The sequence below is a fragment of the Haliotis rubra genome, unplaced genomic scaffold, assembly GCF_003918875.1.
Source record: "Haliotis rubra isolate DU_JTF1 unplaced genomic scaffold, ASM391887v1 Scf951, whole genome shotgun sequence".
NCBI classification, from domain to species: Eukaryota; Metazoa; Mollusca; class Gastropoda; order Lepetellida; family Haliotidae; genus Haliotis; species Haliotis rubra.
This window is the reverse complement of record NW_025767692.1, coordinates 96513-117672: the sequence shown is the minus strand read 5'-3', so window position 1 is coordinate 117672 and position 21160 is coordinate 96513. Positions and strand designations below refer to the sequence as shown.

The window sequence follows — 21160 nt, the reverse complement described above, 5'->3', positions numbered from 1 at the left end:
CTTTTGTCTGAGACATACACTATAATCACCAAAGAAGTACATTGTAGATTTAGTGTTTAACCCAGGATCCAAAAAGGGCAGGGCGACAGAATTTCAAAAGGGGAACACTTATTCCAAAAAGAGCATGCAATGAAGATTTCCAAGTATTATGTTAAGTTATTCATGCAAATGATTCTTAAAGACTCAAAAAGCACAGTTATTTCACTTACCTTGAACATGAAATAGAAGCTAAAAACCATCAATTATTATATTAAAAACAAGAGCAGGGCATCAAATAAAAAGGGCAGGGCGCCAAATAAATATGCAGAGGGGAAACACTACAGATTATTGTGGTGTCTTAAAAGGGTTCTGATGTGCTTAAGAAATAATAACATTAGAAGTAACATCTGTAATGAGCAACTATTTTAACCCCACTGCATTCAAGGTAAGAAGTGTCAAAACAAACTATGATTGTTTGGCCTTAATTACACTATTTTTGAAGGGAAACGTCTGCTTCATGCTTCATGTTTTCCACAGGAGACATCATTGTGGGATTGCATCAGCTGGATGACAACTGGTGGCAGGGAAGCTGTGGAGGTAACACAGGGATCTTTCCTCTCACCTGTGTCACAGAGCTGCTTGATCCTCCTGCTAAAGCTGACCAGCGGTCAAGTCAACAGAAGGGTTCGTTATCGGAACCAATCTGTGCCAGAGCAATGGTGGACATTACACCCCAGATAGATGGTGAACTTGGGTTCGGGATTGGAGATGTTATAACCATCACAGAGATTATAGACTCTGATTGGTACATGGGACAGTTTGGTGGTAAAGAAGGGCTGGTCTCTTCTGTTTGTGTTGAGCTTTTAGAAGATGTAATAATATCAGAGTCAAATGCTGGTCATACGACAGAGAATCATGTTCAGGAGAATCAGACTTCTAGTGCCTTGGGTAATGAAATTTCTCAAGCAAATCAACTAAATGTCTCATCGTTCTCAAGTGAGAACACCCGATCATACGACACCGAGATCACACCCTATGCTCGTACAATCTACGCTTTCCAGGGCCAGTCTCAGGATGAGCTGTCATTTGCAGCCAATGAAATAGTTACACTCATCCAGCATGTTGATTCAGAGTGGATTGAGGGTGAGTTGGATGGCCGAATTGGACTTTTCCCGGCTGGTTATGTTGAAATCATTGTGGACTGTCCTTATGCTGAAACAGGACAGATCCAGGACTTGGGGCAAGTTCAGCCAGACTCTCCAGCTCAGCAATATTCAGCTCCTACAGAATCATCATCAGCTCCTGCAACAGCATCTTCTGATTTGGCTGAGAGCTGCAGCATAGGAAGCACAGACAGTGATCAGCTTGGTTTGGTCCTGCATAACTTTGAAGGAGAAGTGGATGGAGATTTGAAAGTCTCTGAGGGTGATACTGTGATAGTTGTTCAGATTTTAGATGGAAATTGGATCCAAGCTCGAGATGAGACTGGTCATGTTGGTCTTGTGCCTTTAAATCATGTGCAGGTGATAGGAGAAGGACCCCGACATTTACCATCTGATGTTGACAATGTGATACAAACTAGTGAACCCATTGTTCCCATTCATAAGGAAAATGGTGTCAGTTCAAATCTTGATACATCTTGTGAAAAGACACCAGAAATCAACAATCACAAGGAAGATGTTGAAAAATTGAAAAAAGATGGAACTGATGAAGAATCTTCAACACCACGGCCTGCAACTGAAAAACCCAGGTTAAAACCGAAACCTGCAGTGAAGCCTAAGTTGGCACCTAAACCTGTGATAAAACCTAAGCCAATTGTGTTAACGCCTAAACCTTACACAGAAACCCTCAGGAATGTCCACCAGTTTAAGTGTAGGGCATGTCTCATCTCCTAAAGAGAAGAATGTGTTCAAAGGAATCAATACATCCAAATCTCTCAACTCTCTGATAGAAGAACAGTTGACGAGTGCTAAAACAGAATCAGATGAATTGAACAGGTCCAGAAGCTCCAGTACCAGAAGCAGTGAGTCTTCACCTGGAAGCATAAAGAAACAGGACTCTTTGACAGAGTCCAATGTCCAAAGGTCCAGACCTGGTAGCATCATTTCTGATAAGTCTTCAAGACCTGGGAGTGATGCTTTTGAAGATTTAGCCAGTCTAGATCAGCTTGTGCATGAAGGCAATGCCAGTGTTACCAGTCAGTACAGTGAAGTGTCTCAGCAAAATAGCGATCAAAGTGTTCATTTTAGTGACAATTCTTATCAGTTTAATACAGACTTACCTCCTCCACAGTCACCCAAGCCCAAAGATGCCAATGGGTTCATCAACAGTGCATTTGTGAAGGATCATGATGATCCACATACACTTCAAATGAGCCTACCAGCTCGTCCACCACCTCCTGTGCCTTCTGTAAAAGGATCTAAATCAAAGACCAGGGTACCTCCACTCCGAGCGCCACCGCCAAGACCCTCAGCACCCCGACCTGCTCAACCAGCCAAGGCAACACCTTTGTCTGCAGGATCATCAAAACCACACCCAATTCCTCTTAGGCCTGCTCCTCCAGTGCCGAAAGGCCCACCGAAGATGCCAAATAGACCTGCTCCTGTTCGGCCATCGATTCCCAATGCACCCAGGAGGCCTCCACCTAGACCTCCACCGTCTGACCTCATGTCTTTCAGTCCTGAAAAGGATACATCACCAGGTTAGTTAAAATTTGTTTTTATCCCTGATTTACATTTGATGGTATGGGTTTTTCTTTCAGATTGAGTTATCTAGCTAAGTAGCTGAGCTAAATTGTGATGAGTTGGTGATGTCACTTCTGAAATGATGCAGTTCCAGCGTATATCATAATAGAAAGAAGACGAGATACACAAAATAATAGAGGGTTCTGAAATACTGCTTTGATGCCAATAAAAGTATCATGGGACCCTCTATTATAGCGGTAGTTAATGTTGTCGCCATCAGGATTATGAACGGCTACTGACATTTAGCATTTTATATATATTTTGTGTTGACTGATGTTTAATCTTCATTTCTGTCACAAATAATGTGACACATAGTCGCAACTTGTTTTAATACCATTGCGGCAATTCCGATTGTCTCGTTTGACCCGGAAAATGAAGCAACTCCCTATTATCACGGTATTGCTATTTTCTTACTATGGCACAAGGTACAAGCAGATAACACTGTGAAACGTTTACTAAGACAAGTAATGAATATAAATAGTTTGATCATTAAAAATATTTAGGAATTTCATTCACATTAGTAATTTCATCATGTTTCTAACCCAAACATCTGAAACTTCTATTCATTTGGATACAAGGCAGGGTGGAAATAACCCATTGCCCGACGCCCCAGTCCAGTGGGTTTTTTTCTGTCGGGCAAGCAGATTTGTATATCGCAAATATGAAAATATGCAAATGAACTTATAGTTGTCGTAGGATTACTCTTGACGAAGTAAGTTTTGATTCATGCTAGATGTGATGGCAGTAGGGGTCATACTAGTTTCAAAATGTTCCAGAACTTACTAAAAAGATGAATGCTTTACTATTTATATTTTACGTAATTTGCATATGTAAACAGCAGATGCAGGGCGTGGTGTTTCTGCTTTCCCGATGTTTTCGCATGTCGCGATAATACAGAGCCCGTGATAATAGAGAGTCCCAGTATAACCCTAGCAAAAGAGCCAAAAAGTCAACCTTTGAGGTCTATCTGTCCTGCTTTCCTAATACAAAATAATCTAAATCAAGGTATCGCAATATATTGCAAGAAAGTTTTTAAAACAAAAATCTACTTATGATCGAGGTTAAAACACAACAAAATCACTATGCTTGATTAAGCTTTAATAAAAAGATGTAATCATGATGAAACAAGGAAAAGAACAATTTAACATCATCACAGTGGTTACTAGTTTGAACTAGTTTCTCCACTCTCAAAAAAAGCCCTGAGACTTAAAACATTCAGATCCAAAAATTGCGAAACATCTGAAAAAAAAATATTAAGAACACAACTTCAAACCGAACATTACTTCCAGTGTGAAAAACGGAAATATCCAAAGATTTCCGAGTGTTACAATGTTTTCCGAATGCATGTCGAAATACTGGTTTTTGATCAGCGTATCGCAATACGTATCGATTTCATGTCAGAACTGGTCAATACCGCTAAACCGGTTATATTACGCAGCCCTATTCACTGACACACTTTACACAGCACACTTTACATACTGTAAATTCGTCATATGAGCGAAATATTCTCAAGCATGACGTTAAACCCAATTTCACCTCACCTCACCTCACATACTGTAAATAGTATAAACATGAAAAAAACAAACAACAACAGTTACTCTTGAACCTATTTTTGTGATTGCTGTTATCACAACCATAACATTTATGTCTAGCAGCTTAGTATGTACTTGGTGTTGTTGCTATATGGCTGAAATAATGCTGATGCGACGTAAAACTCAACTCAACTCAACTAGTAGTATGTAGAACCTGGGATCTGCTTGTACAGTATGTGCCAATCACTGTCAAACACCTGATATATTGGAATACTTATCACTTTATATAGATATACATATCACAATACATATACCTGTGTTGCAATATATTGCAATATAATGTATTTGCCAATACACGGCCCTACTGGATAGTATGAGCAATGGTTGACAATATACAATGATACAGTGAGCAGAGCATGTGCTCAGGAAGAGGATGATCACCGTACATGCCTGCTTTGTGAGTGGAATGATCATGTATGTATTGTGTATTGTATCATGTATTGTACTGCCCCGACCTCATGTCGGAAATATAGCACATGACCTGTTTAGTGGAGCCTTTTATTCACAAGCCTGTATTAAATGTAGTTATTCTACCCAGAGATGTGGAATGTGTAAACAGATCCTGCTGTGTTCTAGTGGTTGTGAACATAAAACATAATAATCGCTTACTTTTTTTGTTCTTAGCCTCTGAATTGTTGTAATTTAAACAGGATAAAACTTGTAAAAGGTGTTTGAATGTTTAATACTTTTCCTCTTTACAGGTTGAGTTTAATGTTGTTGACAGTTTTGTTGTTTTTAAAGCAGTGTCAGAAATGTATCTTTGATCAAAAGATGCATGAACATATCGTCATGATAGACGATAGATGATTTGTGTTTTTTTGCAAGCTTATCTCTAAGGGTAAAACCAAACATGTTTTAGACACAAGACATGAGTGGGTGGGTGAGTGAGAATTTACAATATTTCATATACTTCTGTATTTTAGAATGTATGCATTTCTTGTATGTTGGCCATGTTTGAGAAACTATTAATAGGGGAAACAATATTGAATATCATAATCATTATCATACTCTATGATATAACCATGATAATAAGAGTCATAGATGAATATTTTGAAGAGAACACTTTCATATCAGGGTCAGCAGTTAATCAGTATTTTAACTTGAGTGTAAAATTACTCTGCTGAATACCATCTACCTATTCTACTAATCTGTTGCTTATCATATACGTCCATGTTAAGGAAATATCACTAGTCTTTCTTAATTGTACTTGTTCTCAGCCTTCCTGGTTGATGTTAATTTCAAACCGTGATTATTGATGATGTGATGTTAAGATGACAGGTGATTTTGAAAATTGCTTACATCCGTTATCATAGTTAAATCAAAGTTAGAATACAATATCACAAGCTTTCTAAAACTGTACCTTGACATGCATGAACAAAGTATTGCGACATATATATAGTGTCACATTCACATACCTGAGGTGCAATGTCCCTAGTCTGTGTCTCAATGAAAGGGTCTCAGCAGGTCTCCCATTCCATGGTTCAATACAGGTATGTTCAAGGTTTTGTCGTGACCTACATAATGCGACATACGTAGCTTATCTTTGACAATAATTGAAGTGATATATATTATATATATTCTCCTCAGTGACAAATGATGTATAGAAATGTTTCTTATTTATGGTCATAATGTAACAAGCAAGATAAGGCTACACAAGATTAAGAATCGTCTAGAAATATGTCAATATGTCACTACGACCACAATCAATGTGATAGTTGTTGCAATAACTGACGGGCAAGCCATATCTATTTCGCAATAGATTACCTCTATTTTCCAAGAAGAAGAGTGGCAACATGGTCAAGAGGTATTTGAGATGTACGATGTAGTAATTCATGTGTGTCTTCATAAGGATGACAAGGGACCTTGTTTGCAGACCATGTGAGGAAGTGCTGTAATATTCATGTTACTAACACAATCACTGGCTACATCTCTTGTGTCAGTGAAGTGTTCGTTCAGTAATCTGTTTGCTGTGTGGATCATGGGTCGAACGGAAATGTCAGTGACACACGTAGCACATATTTTATGTTTCTGGTAACATGAATGTAGTAAATGTAGGGCAGGTGATTTCCGTTGCCTGAGAGACAACCATAACAGTAAATACAGCAAGGAAGGATTGAAGCAGGATAAAAATAACTTTTCCTGTCTTAATCATTTTAATTTTCTTCTAGTTACTTGGGAAATTCATGCAAACAAATTGTTAATCCACCCTATGTTTATGTTTGAGCAGTGCTTGTCATGTTTGGTGAATTTCTAAAATTAGTCATTTGAATGAAAACGAATTGTGCAGTTAGAGTTCACCTTGTTCATGAGGAAGGCTCTGTCATGGATATTTTTAGTGCAGATGGATTTATTATAATCATGGGAACAGGACATAAGCATTAAACAGATTTGTTCTTCAGTTCTAACAATCCTGTTTCTCGGAGTGCTACGTGGTATTTGAAAATTTGGCAAGCAACACCTGACCGCAGTCCTCAGCTGGAGAGAAATGTTCTATTGTTCTCTTGGTATGTTTATTTGGTTGTTTATTATGGACAGGGAGAGTAAACAGCAGTTTTAGGTAAACTTGACCTGGCACAGCACTGCTTGTTGGTTGTTGTTATGTCTGTTAGCTGTTAACTTATCAAACTCCAAGTTGCGTTGCATCTGGTCATGATTGACACAGGGTCAGTAATGGGGAGCTGCTGTTATCAAGTGATATTGACGTTGATAGTTTCATTCATCAAGCGTGTTTATTTCACTGTGGTTCATAGTTTAATGTTTGTTATTTTAATTAACACAAGGAGTGTGACATAGTGTGCAAGTGTTTTAAGGACACATTCTATAGATTTGGTTGCAAAAGATAATGGAATGTTTTCTATTGCAAGATACAAATTTGTCAACTTGACCAACTAGATGTTTATTTTTGTGTGCAGTGGAGGGAATGTAAACATTCTCCTCTCGCAAACATGGGTAAATGTTATATCAGTGTATGAAATAAGGCTCGTCCGAGACGGTCTAGATTTCTGACGGACGGTCTAAATTTATAGCTAGCCAGCCCGATGGTCTGGTAAAAAATTTAGATGTTCTATACATCTGTGTAAATTCACCATATTTGGTCTGGTTAAATCCATTTGGGCTGGTAACATTTTGAAGTTACCAGCCCTGATGTCTGGCTGGATTTGTGGCTTATTTCATACACTGGTTATGTCAACATCAAACTGAAGTGTAACTTGTATGAATGCTGTGCAGTTCAGCTATTCCAGATTTTTAAATTTAATGATAATCATCCTTATGTCCACAGACATTCTGTTGTCCTTTAGAAGATGTTATAGCATATATGACACATGGATCATTTTCGCTGCTTTTGTGGACTTCATCTCAATAATCTTTATCTCACAATTGAAATCATGTATGTCCTCATTGTATCTATCTTTGTTCCTGCTATGTTTTTAATGATTTTTTTTAGTTGTTACTGCAACCGTCACAGTCAGAATGTATTTCATAGAGAAAATTATATGGTAGGTTTGTCGTATTGATTTTATGAAAGGTTTCAGAATTCATGTGTTTTCCAAGTGAGAGTGACTGTAATACTGGAATTCTTACATGGATTTCCTAAGATCAGAATGACACACATGATGTATAATATTTTCTGTTATTTCTTAATCCTTTGGGGTTCTCCTTTACAAAATGATCGAATCAAGGTCCAAGTTTTAGAAAACCACTTTTATGAACTTGGTCATTTCTAACCCTTTGGGTAATAAATAATGCTAAAGACAGTTATGTTGCTTGTTTTGCTTGCAAAGCAAACTTTTATCATGCTGTATAGCATACTACTACCAAGTTCTATGTGTAAGAAATCAAATGAAAATGATGTTTTGAGCAATGTTCAGGATAGTACACTGAAAAGTTTTTCGTAAATTCTTATCTGGACACCATTCCCCAGTGTCAACAGAGATAAGCTGATAGGTATATGTAGCATAGATCAATAAGGCAAAGCACAGTTGATACTCAAATATAAGGACATTTAGAAATGTGATCGATATATACATCATGGTCCATGCTTACACCAAAGTTTGTAATACGAGGTAAGAGCAAAACTGATCTTGAATACTTGATTTAATCTTGACATTATTTCCAGATCAACTGACCTTAAAACTTCAAAGAAAACAGTATCTGAATGACAGTGTTTTTTTATTCCTCTGATCATGCTGATGGTAAAGATTGTCATGACAGTAAAAAATATCCATGGGCTGAAGACTTGCTTAAACAAAACAATTCCAACTATTATTGCAAATAATGTTTTCAGATTTATGATATATTTTCAGACACATTTATTGCAATGACCTACCAATTCAGATGAAACAGTGAGATGATTGAAAATCAATCATCAAGCCTTACTATCATGATTATGTTTATTTATTAGCACTTTACATAGCCTCTTTTCAATATTACATACAGATGTAAGCATTGTTTCATATTGAGGATTTAGATCCCAGTCATGATGTTTTTATGATGTACTCTTTTGTAGGATTCATTTCTTAACTTCTTTGAAATATACAGCATAATTCATTGCTTGACATATAATTGAAACAAGTAATTTTACATTGTTGCTCTTGCAGACTGCAAATTTAGCCACTAGTCTGAAAACAGGTTCCGGTAGAATGTGGTTTGTCTTTAAAGCTTGTCTGATGATTGGTCCATTATTAACTTACCTAAAGTCTACTGAAAATGGTGCCAGGAGCCAGGTTTGAATTTGTGTAGTAAAACACTTTTGGCACTGCCCGCCCACTTGTTTAGGTAGGAAGATGGGTTTAGGAAGCTGATAAGGAAGTCAAGTAATGAGTCACTGATGACAAGAAACTAATTTGTGGAAACATAAACACAGTCATAGGTTCAAAAATGAAATTATGTCCTGTAATGACAACCCTTGAGAAATGTGTCTCGAGAGTACCCAAGGAGTCTTTCAGCCTCCCACTCCCTAGAGGTAAAAATGAAAAATATACTGAGGGAAAAAAATAAGGGATCACATGAAAGCACAAGTGTTCCTCTATTTTTTTCCAGGTTTCTTCACAAGTTGTGGAATAAAAAGCTTGTGAATAAACCGGGGAAAAAAATACAGGAACACCTATATTTTTCCCTCAGTATATATCCAAATGAAATATGAAATGATTTTATAAGTCTAGATTGCCTCAGCACTAATCCATTGTTTTGGGTTACATATGTATTTCATTTTTAGTATTTAGATATATCTTTTAAAAAAATATATATAAATTTCTTATTATGATTATATGTTGTTTAGGTGTCTCTGAGTCTTAGGCAGAAGCCTACATCCTTTGTCCGTATGCCTCCAAATGAGAATGATGCAGAGGTACAGAAAAAGCTGCGTATCTGCGTAAATTACGCAAATATTTTTGTGAAAACTCATTTCCTATCATTTCTGTTGTGTAGAATTATGCTTGAGTTTTTGTAAATACTCAATAAATTTTATCTTACACGTGTACACACAAAAATGTCAATTCTTAGCTTGGAGGTTACTGAGGATAGGTAAAATAACTGAGCTTATCGTTTCTCATATTACTGATCAAATGTAAATAACAAACGTAAACCAACATTTAAACTTTATTACATTTTTACAGTTAATGGAAAATGGCAAAATAACCAATTGAGTTTGAGTGAGGTGGGTACAATTTATTTGGTTGGTAGGTAAGTAGGTTATTTAATTCCTCCAGATTTGGAGATATAAAATCAATTGAATATTAAAAGCTTAAATTGTTAGCCACAAGTGTTGAAATTGTATGATAGATTGATTAGAGTCTTTAAAGAGTGAAACTGGACCAGTTGATCCCAGATGCAAACTGTCCGACCAGTAGCAGCAGTTGTATGGTGTCATTGTCATACGTGTGATGTCCGAGCAGCACTTCGGCCAGCGTTCCCTGTTCTATATTGTCCAACAGAATATAGTGTCTACACTGAATATGTCCAGAATGTCCAGCCACATGGTTTCTCGTCTTGCACCAAACCAACATTTGCGTAAACCAACATTTAAACTTTATTACATTTTTACAATTAATGGAAAATGGCAAAATACCCAATTGAGTTTGAGTGAGGTGGGTGCAATTTATTTGGTTACTCAAAGGAAACTTAGGATACCCAATTGAGATGAACACAAGCGAGTACATAACTCAATGACCAAAAAAGTTATGTGTAGCTCTGATGTTGAATTGCAAAGTAACTCAAAATTGGGAATAGTCTTGTAAATGTCAAATAAGTACATCTCAATGAATACCCTGTACCCAACAATATCTGTTTGTTACTTTTATACCCATCTATAGAAAAGTTGTTTTCAAAACTATCATGTTGTTATGTTAAGTAGACATCTTTAACAAGGGGTTGAGCAACATCACAACAAACACTGCATATGCTCCATAGTTATTGTTGACTGACAAAATGCACTGCTCATCTGATGGTTTTAAGGTGCATGATTTCTCTCAATATGAAGTAGAAAGAGGAAAACTATTTTATGCCAATAATAAATACTTGAAAAAATCATCTAATGATTTTGGGATGTCTGTATTGTAAAGTATTTTAGCAACACCAGAGGCATTGTTTGAAATTAAGCGTGAAACTAAATGGATTCTTGTTATAAACATTAAAACTTATGTAAGCCTGATGCTTAAAGTTTTTAAGTTAAGGGGATCTTTAGATTATCATGCTATTGCAATCAACCTTTAGAGCTCCAGGCTTTAATTTCTAACTGATGTAGTTTCCTGTGGAGTTGTGGCATCTCCTCCGTCAAAATTGGAAGCCCTATCCACCTGATTTTATACCAAGTTTTGTCTCTGTGCCAGAATTCATTTTAACATGAATAAATAAGAGTGGCCTATGGACTTTGGACTATGTAACCCTAACTTTGTTGTTGTATACATGTACTGCTGTAATCTGTCTTGCTGATCGAACAATGTACACTAACATTAGGGATCTTTCCTGTCTGCAGGAGTAGGTCAGATCTGTTGTTCAAAAGATAAGGTATGAAAAGAACCCTCTTTGGCTGACTAGATCTCATTTTTCCTTATCCTGACTCATGCTCTTTTGCTTGTCTCCTTCCTCTCTCATGCTAACATAGTGGAACACTTGTATCTCCCTAATTGAAGTTCCCTTCAATGTAAAATCACTAATTAGTACACCACGAAGTTACCTCCCTTCCACAAGCTGAACGAGGGCTTCACCTCTACCCATGTGCCTCACTCTTCCTTCTTCGCCCAGTGAGCTGGACGAGAGCTTCTGTGTCTCCCGACACACTATATCCTTTGATTATATTTAGTTAGTTACCCTCGTGATAGAGATCTATAGAGGTTTAGCTAGTATCTTCAACAATTATATATTGATATTTAGTCGTTTCTACTGTTTATGCACGGACGCCGCGGTTGTTGCAGTGGATTACGCTTGATAAAAATTCTGTACTGTTGCACATTACGCTTTTTATTCTGCTGCTGATCCGCATTTAATATGCCCTAGCTGTACTGCGCCATGTTTCATGTGATTCACGCTGCAGTTGCGCGATACTAATTTATCCAATTCTACCTTTAATAAATAATTACTTTGGCGCTTGAGACGCCGCAGCAGATAGGTCACGATGCAGAGTCTAGCATGACTGATACACCTGAACCCTCGCCAGTCTACTGCTGTTGGTCGACCCTCCCCGCCTGGTTTTCCGCTAGAATGGTGGAGAGGCGTGGACGAGTCCGCCGCTTCCAAGAAGCCGCCCTGCTTCCCCAGACATCCCTTCGCCGCACTGAGGGGTATTCAACGGTCTACTAGAACTTTCAGCCGAGATTGTTCTCATCGCAGATTTGGGCCTGTATGATGATCAGCCGATCATCATTCCTGATGTACATCAAAGAATGACTGATGTCGGCAACAGTGATGTCAGCGCAGATCAACATTCGATGATCTTCCTGAGGGTCCCGCCGCTACTAACACTCAACGCAGACTTCGCGACCCCCAGGGCAGCGCCGACCTCTGAGGGGAATTCAACGGTCTACTAGGACTTTCTCAACCGAGATTGTTCCAGCCGCTGAACTTATTCCTCTACGATGATCAGCCGATCATCATCCCCGACGATGAGACAAGTAGCGACCGGTGACAGCTACAATGACATCAGCAGAGATCGCCATGCAGCCTGATGTCTCTACACTGATGTCAGACGACTTACCTGAGGGCCCCACCACTAACAGCGCAGAGATGGCACCGACTACTTCGCCGCAGACCATCCCAGACGAAGCTACTACGGCAAATCATGGTCGTGATGGAGGGTCACTACAGACTGGAGAAGCAGCCAGCCCAGAGTACGAAGCCTTCGCTAAGGCTCCAACTTAGACAACACTCTAGAGGCACCTCCAGTCAACGAAAGCAGCCAAGACGATGCAGCCTTCGCTGGGAAGTCGCAGACCACCTTGACGGCGACCCAGATGTACAGCTTCGCTAAGCCTTCGCGGCTAAGGCGGATAGATCATCACATTCCTCGCTTCATCCTTAGATGCAGACTCAGCCACCAGACCTCACGGAAGCCTTCGCTAAGCTCAAATCGCCGCTCCCAGCACCAACGCAGAGGAAGCTTCGCTGGCGCTGGCGCTCGGCGCTCAGGAAGGCGCTCGCTGGCATTCGCTAAGGCACTCGAAGGACACCAATATAGATCGCCATTTAACAGAGTCAAGGGACTACTCAAGAGCTTCGCTGGCTGTCAATAGTCTCCGATCTCCTCGCATACATCACCACATCGACGCCTCACAGGTTACCACACAAGTCTGCACACAAGTCTACATCACCTTCCTAGAGTGGCAGTACGACGCAGACATACCTGATGAAGGAAGACGACGCAGATGCTATCACCCTACCTCCGACGAATCTTGCCGCGTAGCACAGAATCTAGACATAGCATCCCATAAAGCCACAAAAGTTCAGACACCATAATTGCCGAACTTTCACGCCTAGAAGTTTTCCACGCACAACATGGACCCCTTCTTCAAGGCTTAAGACATCGATGAAAACTACAAGTTGATCATCGATATCAACAATAAGAACTACAATCGTGAAATTGGTTCAGTTGAATCCATGACGAGACGTGATGTTCGTTGGCCTAAATAGATCTAGAACGATCATTGAGACACTTATCACCAGATTTCGTGAACACCTACTTCTGAAAATGATAAGATGATCCACTCGCCCTACTTATGCAGAACCAGCAAGTCCCAGGTCAGCCTCGCTAAGGAGCTAGAGCCTCACCAGCTACAAGGGACGCCGCTGAGGAGAAGCGCCACGACCCCACATCCTGTTAAACACAGAGGCCATTCGCTGCAAGCAAGCTTTTATATATATATATATATATATATATTCTAATCGACTTTGATTCTCGATACCTTCGCTAAGGTCGCTAAGGCTAAGTGGCTCCAAGTCTACTTCACCAGTAGATCTAGAAGGGATACTTCGAGAGCTTCGCGGAAGTCTCCGGCGCTCACCGAGGAAGTCTCCTCCAAGGTCTCCATATACTAGCCACTCGCCATATATAGCTACTCCTCAGTCCGCTCAAGACATCGCATAAGTTGTCTATCAACTGTATGCCAGATGCCGCCTATAAGCCTACGCCAAGACAATTGCACAGGCTATTTACAACACAGAACGCCGCTGTATTAATTTGTCAACGACGCTTCATAGATCTTCACAGAAATCAACTATTCCGATAAATTGCTAGTATATGCAATCCCGACGACGATACGATTATCTACATGCGACCATTACGCATATCTGCAGACAATTCAATATCGAAATTGAACAGCAGCCTTGTTACAGCGAGTATAACTCATAATCGTCAACATTTCTGAGAAGAAATATGTACAACAAATTCAGCTTTAATTCTACAATTATGACGATACATTCATGTATACAGTCTACAAGCTGACAACTTACAAGTTATTGTACCTTTATATATAAAGAAGTCGGAATTATATTCAAAACTGAAGTACTTTCACGACAGCCAGGAAAATAACCTACCCAGCATTAATATTACAGAGCGAGGTATTTTATACCAAGCTTTCGCTACCATTAATCCTCAAACACGTATCACTGGGTAACTTCGAAGTTACGATGAAGACCGATGATTGTTCTAATATCAACGACGGCACTATATTATACAAGGTTCCTTTTCCTGCTACACCGGTGACATCACAGCTCGGGTACTCTACAGAATCAAAATGCCTTATTCTGATTGGACCCCGATGAACAACGCCCTACACAGAGGTCGAGCATAGTTCACAGTTCAAGACATAGGTTGCAAGTGACAACTTTATATCAATGAACGAGCAAGCCTCCTTACAGCCCAGTTAACCTGAACCTTCATGATTAGGCTGCTTTCTTCAGGTTAGAGACCTCCCCTGTCAAGTTTAGACAAGGGCACAGCAGTCAGGCGATTTTACATAAAGTTCATCGAGGACACAAACTCCCGGTTGTGCACATACATCGCCAAGGACATCGCAACGATTTACCTAGACGACGTGGATACAAGTGGATCGAAATCCACAGCTTCAGACTACACCTGAATTTCATCATCAAGCTACTAACACAACTAGATGGTTAGTAAACCTACTAAGTTTCTGTTTGGAGAATAAACGGAAGTTTCACGCACTCAACTTGGGGATATGAATATAGTGTTACAACACCTCACAAGTGAGGTTTATGAACATGCCTGGATGACATACTTGACTCCATGATACGATGATGCTATCACGCTGGCCAGCAAGAGCACTGTAAATTTATCTCCACCAAACCAAACAGGAAGAAAAAATACAACAGATTTTTTTTTCTATCATCAACTTACGCAGAGTGTAGTCTCAATGCACTATATCTCCGCTTTGATCAGAACTGTCATACTACGCATATACAAGACAGATGGACCTAATCCGACCCTCCATGAGCTTTAATACTCTTGATATTAGAGCTTAACTTCTACAATTTCATCTACACAAATGTTATTTGAAATAATGGAGGGTTTATTACTGTAGATCCGATATGGTGGTTGCCAACCATTATCTGAGAGATATCACCACCGAGGACATCTCAGGTATCCACCAATTTGATCCCATGGTCCTTGCACAACAGTTGACAGTTCCTCGAGAAGATAAGTCAATCTTACAGATTTTACTTATCTTATAACAGTACTAAATAGCTTCATGCTATATATAATTTGCTTAAGCTCGCTTTTTTTCATCATCACAGTGGTTACATGATAAATGCATTAGCTAACAAACTCTACAGAGTTTTTTTTTGGCTATTATATACGTAGCTTAAGTCAAGTATATTTTAAGCATAGTACTATACTCATATTGTAAAAATACATTAGCTAACAAACTCTACGGAGTTTTGCTATTATATAGGTAGCTTAAGCTCATTCATATCTTAAGCTCAGTACTATGTTTATATCATATAACTATATTAGCTAACAAATTCTAAAGAGCTTTTGCTATTTGGCTTAAGTTTCATCATATCTTAAGCAATATGGTTACATTATAACATGTATTAGCTAACAAACTCTATGGAGTTTTTTGCTATTATATATGTAACTTAAGCTTATTCATATCTTAAGCGCAGTACTATGTTTATAGCATATAGGTATATTAGCTATCAAAACTCTAAAAGAGTTTTTTGCTATTATATATTGGGCTTAAGTTTTCATCATATTTTAAGCTTTATGGTTACATTATATCATGTATTAGCTAACAAACTCTACGGAGTTTTTGCTATACATATGTAGCTTAAGGTTTCTTCATATCTTAAGCTCAATACTATGTTGATACCATATAAGTATATTAGCTATTAAAACTCTAAAAGGTTTTTGTTATTATATATTTAGCTTAAGGTTTACTTCATATCTTAAGCTCAATACTAGGTCTAAATCAACATAATAAAATGTATTAGCTATCAAACTCTACGGAGTTTTACTATTATATATATATAGCTTAAGTTTAATCATATCTTAAGCTCAGTACTATGTTTATAACATAAAAGTATATTAGTTAATAAACTCTAAGGAGTTTTTGCTATATACATTTAGCTTAAGTCTAATCATATCTTAAGCTTAGTACTATGGTTACATTATAAATCTATTAGCTAATAAGCTCTACAGAGTTTTTGGCTATTGTATATGTAGCTTAAGTTAATTATATCTTAAGCACAGTACTATACTCATATTGTAAAAATATATTAGCTAACAAACTTTACTAAGTTTGGCTATTATATATGTAGCTTAAGCAATTATATCTTAAGCACAGTACTATACTCATATTGTAAAAATATATTAGCTAACAAACTATACTAAGTTTGGCTATTATATATGTAGCTTAAGTTAATTATATCTTAAGCACAGTATTATACTCATATTGTAAAAATATATTAGCTAACAAACTCTACTAAGTTTGGCTATTATATATGTAGCTTAAGATAATTATATCTTAAGCACAATACTATACTCATATTGTAAAATGTATTAGCTAACAAACTCTACAAAGTTTGTTGTTATATATATAGCTGCTTATTCATATCTTAAGCTCAGCACTGTCTATATCATATAAATATTTTAACTAACAAACCCTAAAGAGGTTTGTTATTATATAATTAGCTTAAAATTAATCATATTTTAAGCTTAGTGCTATGTTTATATCTTAAAGTATTTTAGCTAACAAACTCTAAGGAGTTTATACTAGCATATTAACAAGCTTAAGTCTATTAGTCTTAAGCATTGTATTAATATTATATATACTTATCATAATAAGTACATTGTAATAACCTCTATATGGCAGCTGATAAGCTGGCAGCAGGAATTCATCAGTTCAATGCCTTTATGAAGTTCCCATAGGGTTATTACAATCATCACAGTTCAAATCACTAATTATTAAAATCCAAAGTATTATATATTCCCACCTCCGCCTGTTGATTCTACAAGCAAAGAGATGAGTCAGGATAAGGAAAAATATGTAATTTTTTGAGTAAAATTGATATTTTATACTTATCCTGACTCATGAGGTCAGCCCTCCCATCCTCCCCAAATAACACTTTGGATTTCCCTGTAAATTCAAATGTTGGGCTCAGTATATGAGGAGAGAGTGAGGCACATGGGTAGAGGTGGCGCCCTCGTTCCCGCGCTTGTGGAAGGGAGGTAACTCGTGGTGTACTAATTAGTGATTTTACATTGAAGGGAACTTCAATTAGGGAGATACAAGTGTTCCACTATGTTCGCAAGAGGAAGGAGACAAGCAAAAGAGCATGAGTCAGGATAAGTATAAAATATCAATTTTACTCAAAAATTACATTATACAATTCTGTGTCTTTAGTCACTACACAAAACAAAATCCACAGAAGCCAGATTCTTCTAAAAACAGTTTTGAGTCTAGTAAACTTAACCTATGAGAGGCCATATTCTAACAATGAAAATGATTCCAAAAGATTTAGCAATATTGTAATATTGTAATGTTCTGTGTGCTTGTTTAGGGACTAATAATTCTAGACAATTTTTCTATGTTACAGAAAATCAGAATTGTGTCTGGACACATGCTTGATTGGGGTAGTATTTGGTAGCCTTATATATTCAAGGACATCATAGATGTTCTGCAAGGAAAAACAAATTATTCAAAAACCTGCGATTTTGAGATAATATTCAGCAAAATATGTTAAACATCTCCAGTGTCTTATCTGTAGTCTTCATGGTCAGAAGGGGCGGTGGGGTAGCCTAGTGGTTAAAGCGTTGGCTCGTCACGCCGAAGACCCGGGTTCGAATCCCCACAAGGGTACAATGTGTGAAGCCCATTTCTGGTGTCTCCGCTGTGATGTTGCTGGAATATTGCTAAAAGCAGCGTAAAGCCAAACTCAAGCCCCTGGTCCAAATCCCATGCTGATTATAATCTTCTGTCTTCTTGTAGGCTCCTCTATTAATAGTCCATATGTAACACTGAAATCTACTAACAATTGTGTAGTAAGCCATGCTACCGCAAAAAAATCAAAATTTCTTGGTGCCGATGTGAACATAGCTGAGATTGATTGACCTGAGACCACTGTTATGTTGTCCTGTTGTGTTATGGCAAGATGGACTTCCTGCTAAGTATCTGCAGTGCATGCATAGCTGACCAGGGTGTGAGACAATAACATTCCTCACTGTCTGTCTGCTGTTATAGGCTTGGTAGTAAGTACTCAACAGACCATACAAGCTTCAGCACCTTCATCTTGGGGCATCTCTGACAAGGGAATTATCATGTTTATAGTACCTTTTCTTCATTATTGACAATGTCTGTAGTTATCATGAACATAGAGGTTTTTTTCTGGATTACATATTCTTTTTATTCTCGAGCACAACGTTTCAGGGCTTCAGAACAAGCCCTGAAACGTTGTACTCGAGAATAAAAAGAAGATGTAATCCAGAAAAAAACTTTATGTTCATCAAATATCATCTTCTAAAATGCCAATCAAGCATGTAGTTATCATGTTTATGCATATTTTTACAGGGATAGAAATTAGCACAAGCCTTTATCAAATTTGTAAATGTTAAGTGTATGCTTGTGGAATTTCAAACATTTTCAAGGGTACTTTCCATCCCTGATATGTTATTTAATGGCTTTGTTGTGTATCTAAAGTGTTAGGAAATGCAGGGCTTTTGGAGTCCTTGTCTGTTTATTGCTGTGGTATTTATGTCAAGCATGTGTTTAAGGGCCTAATATATTGTTCAGTCTTTACATAAGGCTTGTTAGTGCTGTGACAGGGACAGTTTAACTGGGACACAACCTGGAGTACATATCTGTTGTACCTGTGCCGACAATGACCCCTTCAGTCAAAATATGGCTGTGTGGTTGCATTTTGTTTGCATCTGTTTTGCTGTATGTTAGATATTAATATTTACATTATTTCCAGATGTAGATGATGAGGTGAATGCAGAGGTGGTTGCGGAGCTGAAGGGAAGGATAGCAGAGATACAGAAAGATATACAGGTGAGCTTGATCCCCCACAGTACAACTCCCCCAACAGGAGGACTCTGGTACATCCGGCTAGGAACAGTATATGTGTCAGCTGTCAGGCTAGTAACTGAGTACACAGATGAGTATAGTGCCCTATGATCTGATGTTTGTAATGGATGTACAATCATCATTTGATATTAGTACTGTGATATGCACACTATAATCTGATATTAGCGAGTGAGTGAGTGAGTATAGTTTTATGCCGGTTTTAGAAATATTCCAGCAATATCACGGCTGGGGACACCAGAAATGGGCTTCACGCATTGTACCCGTATAGGGAATCGTACCAGGGTCTCCGGCGTGACGAGCGAACATTTTAACCACTAGGCTACCCCACCACTCCATTTATTGGAAGTATACCTTTAATAAGTAGAAGATTGTTTTAAGTAACAGTATTTGACTTGGTCTTAAGTGTGACGAGCAAACGCTTTCACCGGTCTGCTTCCCCCACCATGATATTGGTACTGTGACAAGTGATTGACAGCTGATATTGGTACTGTGACAAGTGATTTGACAGCTGATATTAGTACTGTGACAAGTGATTGACAGCTGATATTAGTACTGTGACATGTGATTGACAGCTGATATTGGTACTGTGACAAGTGATTGACAGCTGATATTAGTACTGTGACATGTGATTGACAGCTGATATTGGTACTGTGATGTGATTGACAGCTGATATTAGTACTGTGACATGTGATTGACAGCTGATATTAGTACTGTGACATGTGATTGACAGCTGATATTAGTACTGTGACATATGATTGACAGCTGATATTAGTACTGTGACAAGTGATTGACAGCTGATATTAGTACTGTGACAAGTGATTGACAGCTGATATTGGTACTGTGACATGTGATTGGCAGCTGATATTAGTACTGTGACATGTGATTGACAGCTGATATTAGCACTGTGACAAGTGATTGACAGCTGATATTAGCACTGTGACATGTGATTGACAGCTGATAATAGTACTGTGACAAGTGATTGACAGCTGATATTAGTACTGTGACAAGTGATTGACAGCTGATATTAGTACTGTGACATGTGATTGGCAGCTGATATTAGTACTGTGACATGTGATTGACAGCTGATATTAGTGTGACATGTGACTGACATATTAGTGTGATTGACAGCTGATATTAGTACTGTGACATGTGATTGACAGCTGATATTAGTACTGTGATGTGATTGACAGCTGATATTAGTACTGTGACATGTGATTGACAGCTGATATTGGTACTGTGACATGTGATTGACAGCTGATATTGGTACTTGACATGTGATTGACAGCTGATATTGGTACTGTGACATGTGATTGACAGCTGATATTATTTTTGTGACATGTGATTGACAGCTGATATTAGTACTGTGGCATCATGAATGAGTTATACTATTAAGCTACAATGACTGGCATCAGCCAGGACAGCCAGTCTGACCTATGAATCCTCTTAGTTGCCCATTACAACAAGCACTTATTGTTTAAGACCAATTCTATCCCTTCTTCATGGGTCCTGATATTTGAACTGTGATGGGTGATCATCAACTAATATTAGTACTGTGACATTTGGCCAATAATCTGATATTAGTACTGTGACAGGTGACCAACATTAGACATCAGTACTGTGACATGTGACTAACATCAGACATCAGTACTGTGACAGGTGACTAACATCAGACATCAGTACTGTGACAGGTGACTAACATCAGACATCAGTACTGTGACAGGTGACTAACATCAGACATCAGTACTGTGACAGGTGACTAACATCAGACATCAGTACTGTGATAGGTGACCAATATCAGTAATGTGAC

The 21160-nt window shown here is 38.2% G+C and overlaps 1 protein-coding gene across 1 annotated transcript in view; it reads left to right on the top strand.

Moving 5' to 3' along the window:
• LOC124264956 (dynamin-binding protein-like) overlaps positions 1–21160 on the top strand; it is a 46467-nt gene that overhangs the window by 7289 nt on the left and 18018 nt on the right. Inside the window, 3 exon segments of the mRNA XM_046699740.1 lie at positions 517–1840; positions 1842–2680; positions 19241–19317. Of these exon segments, the coding sequence (XP_046555696.1) occupies positions 517–1840; positions 1842–2680; positions 19241–19317 (2240 nt within the window).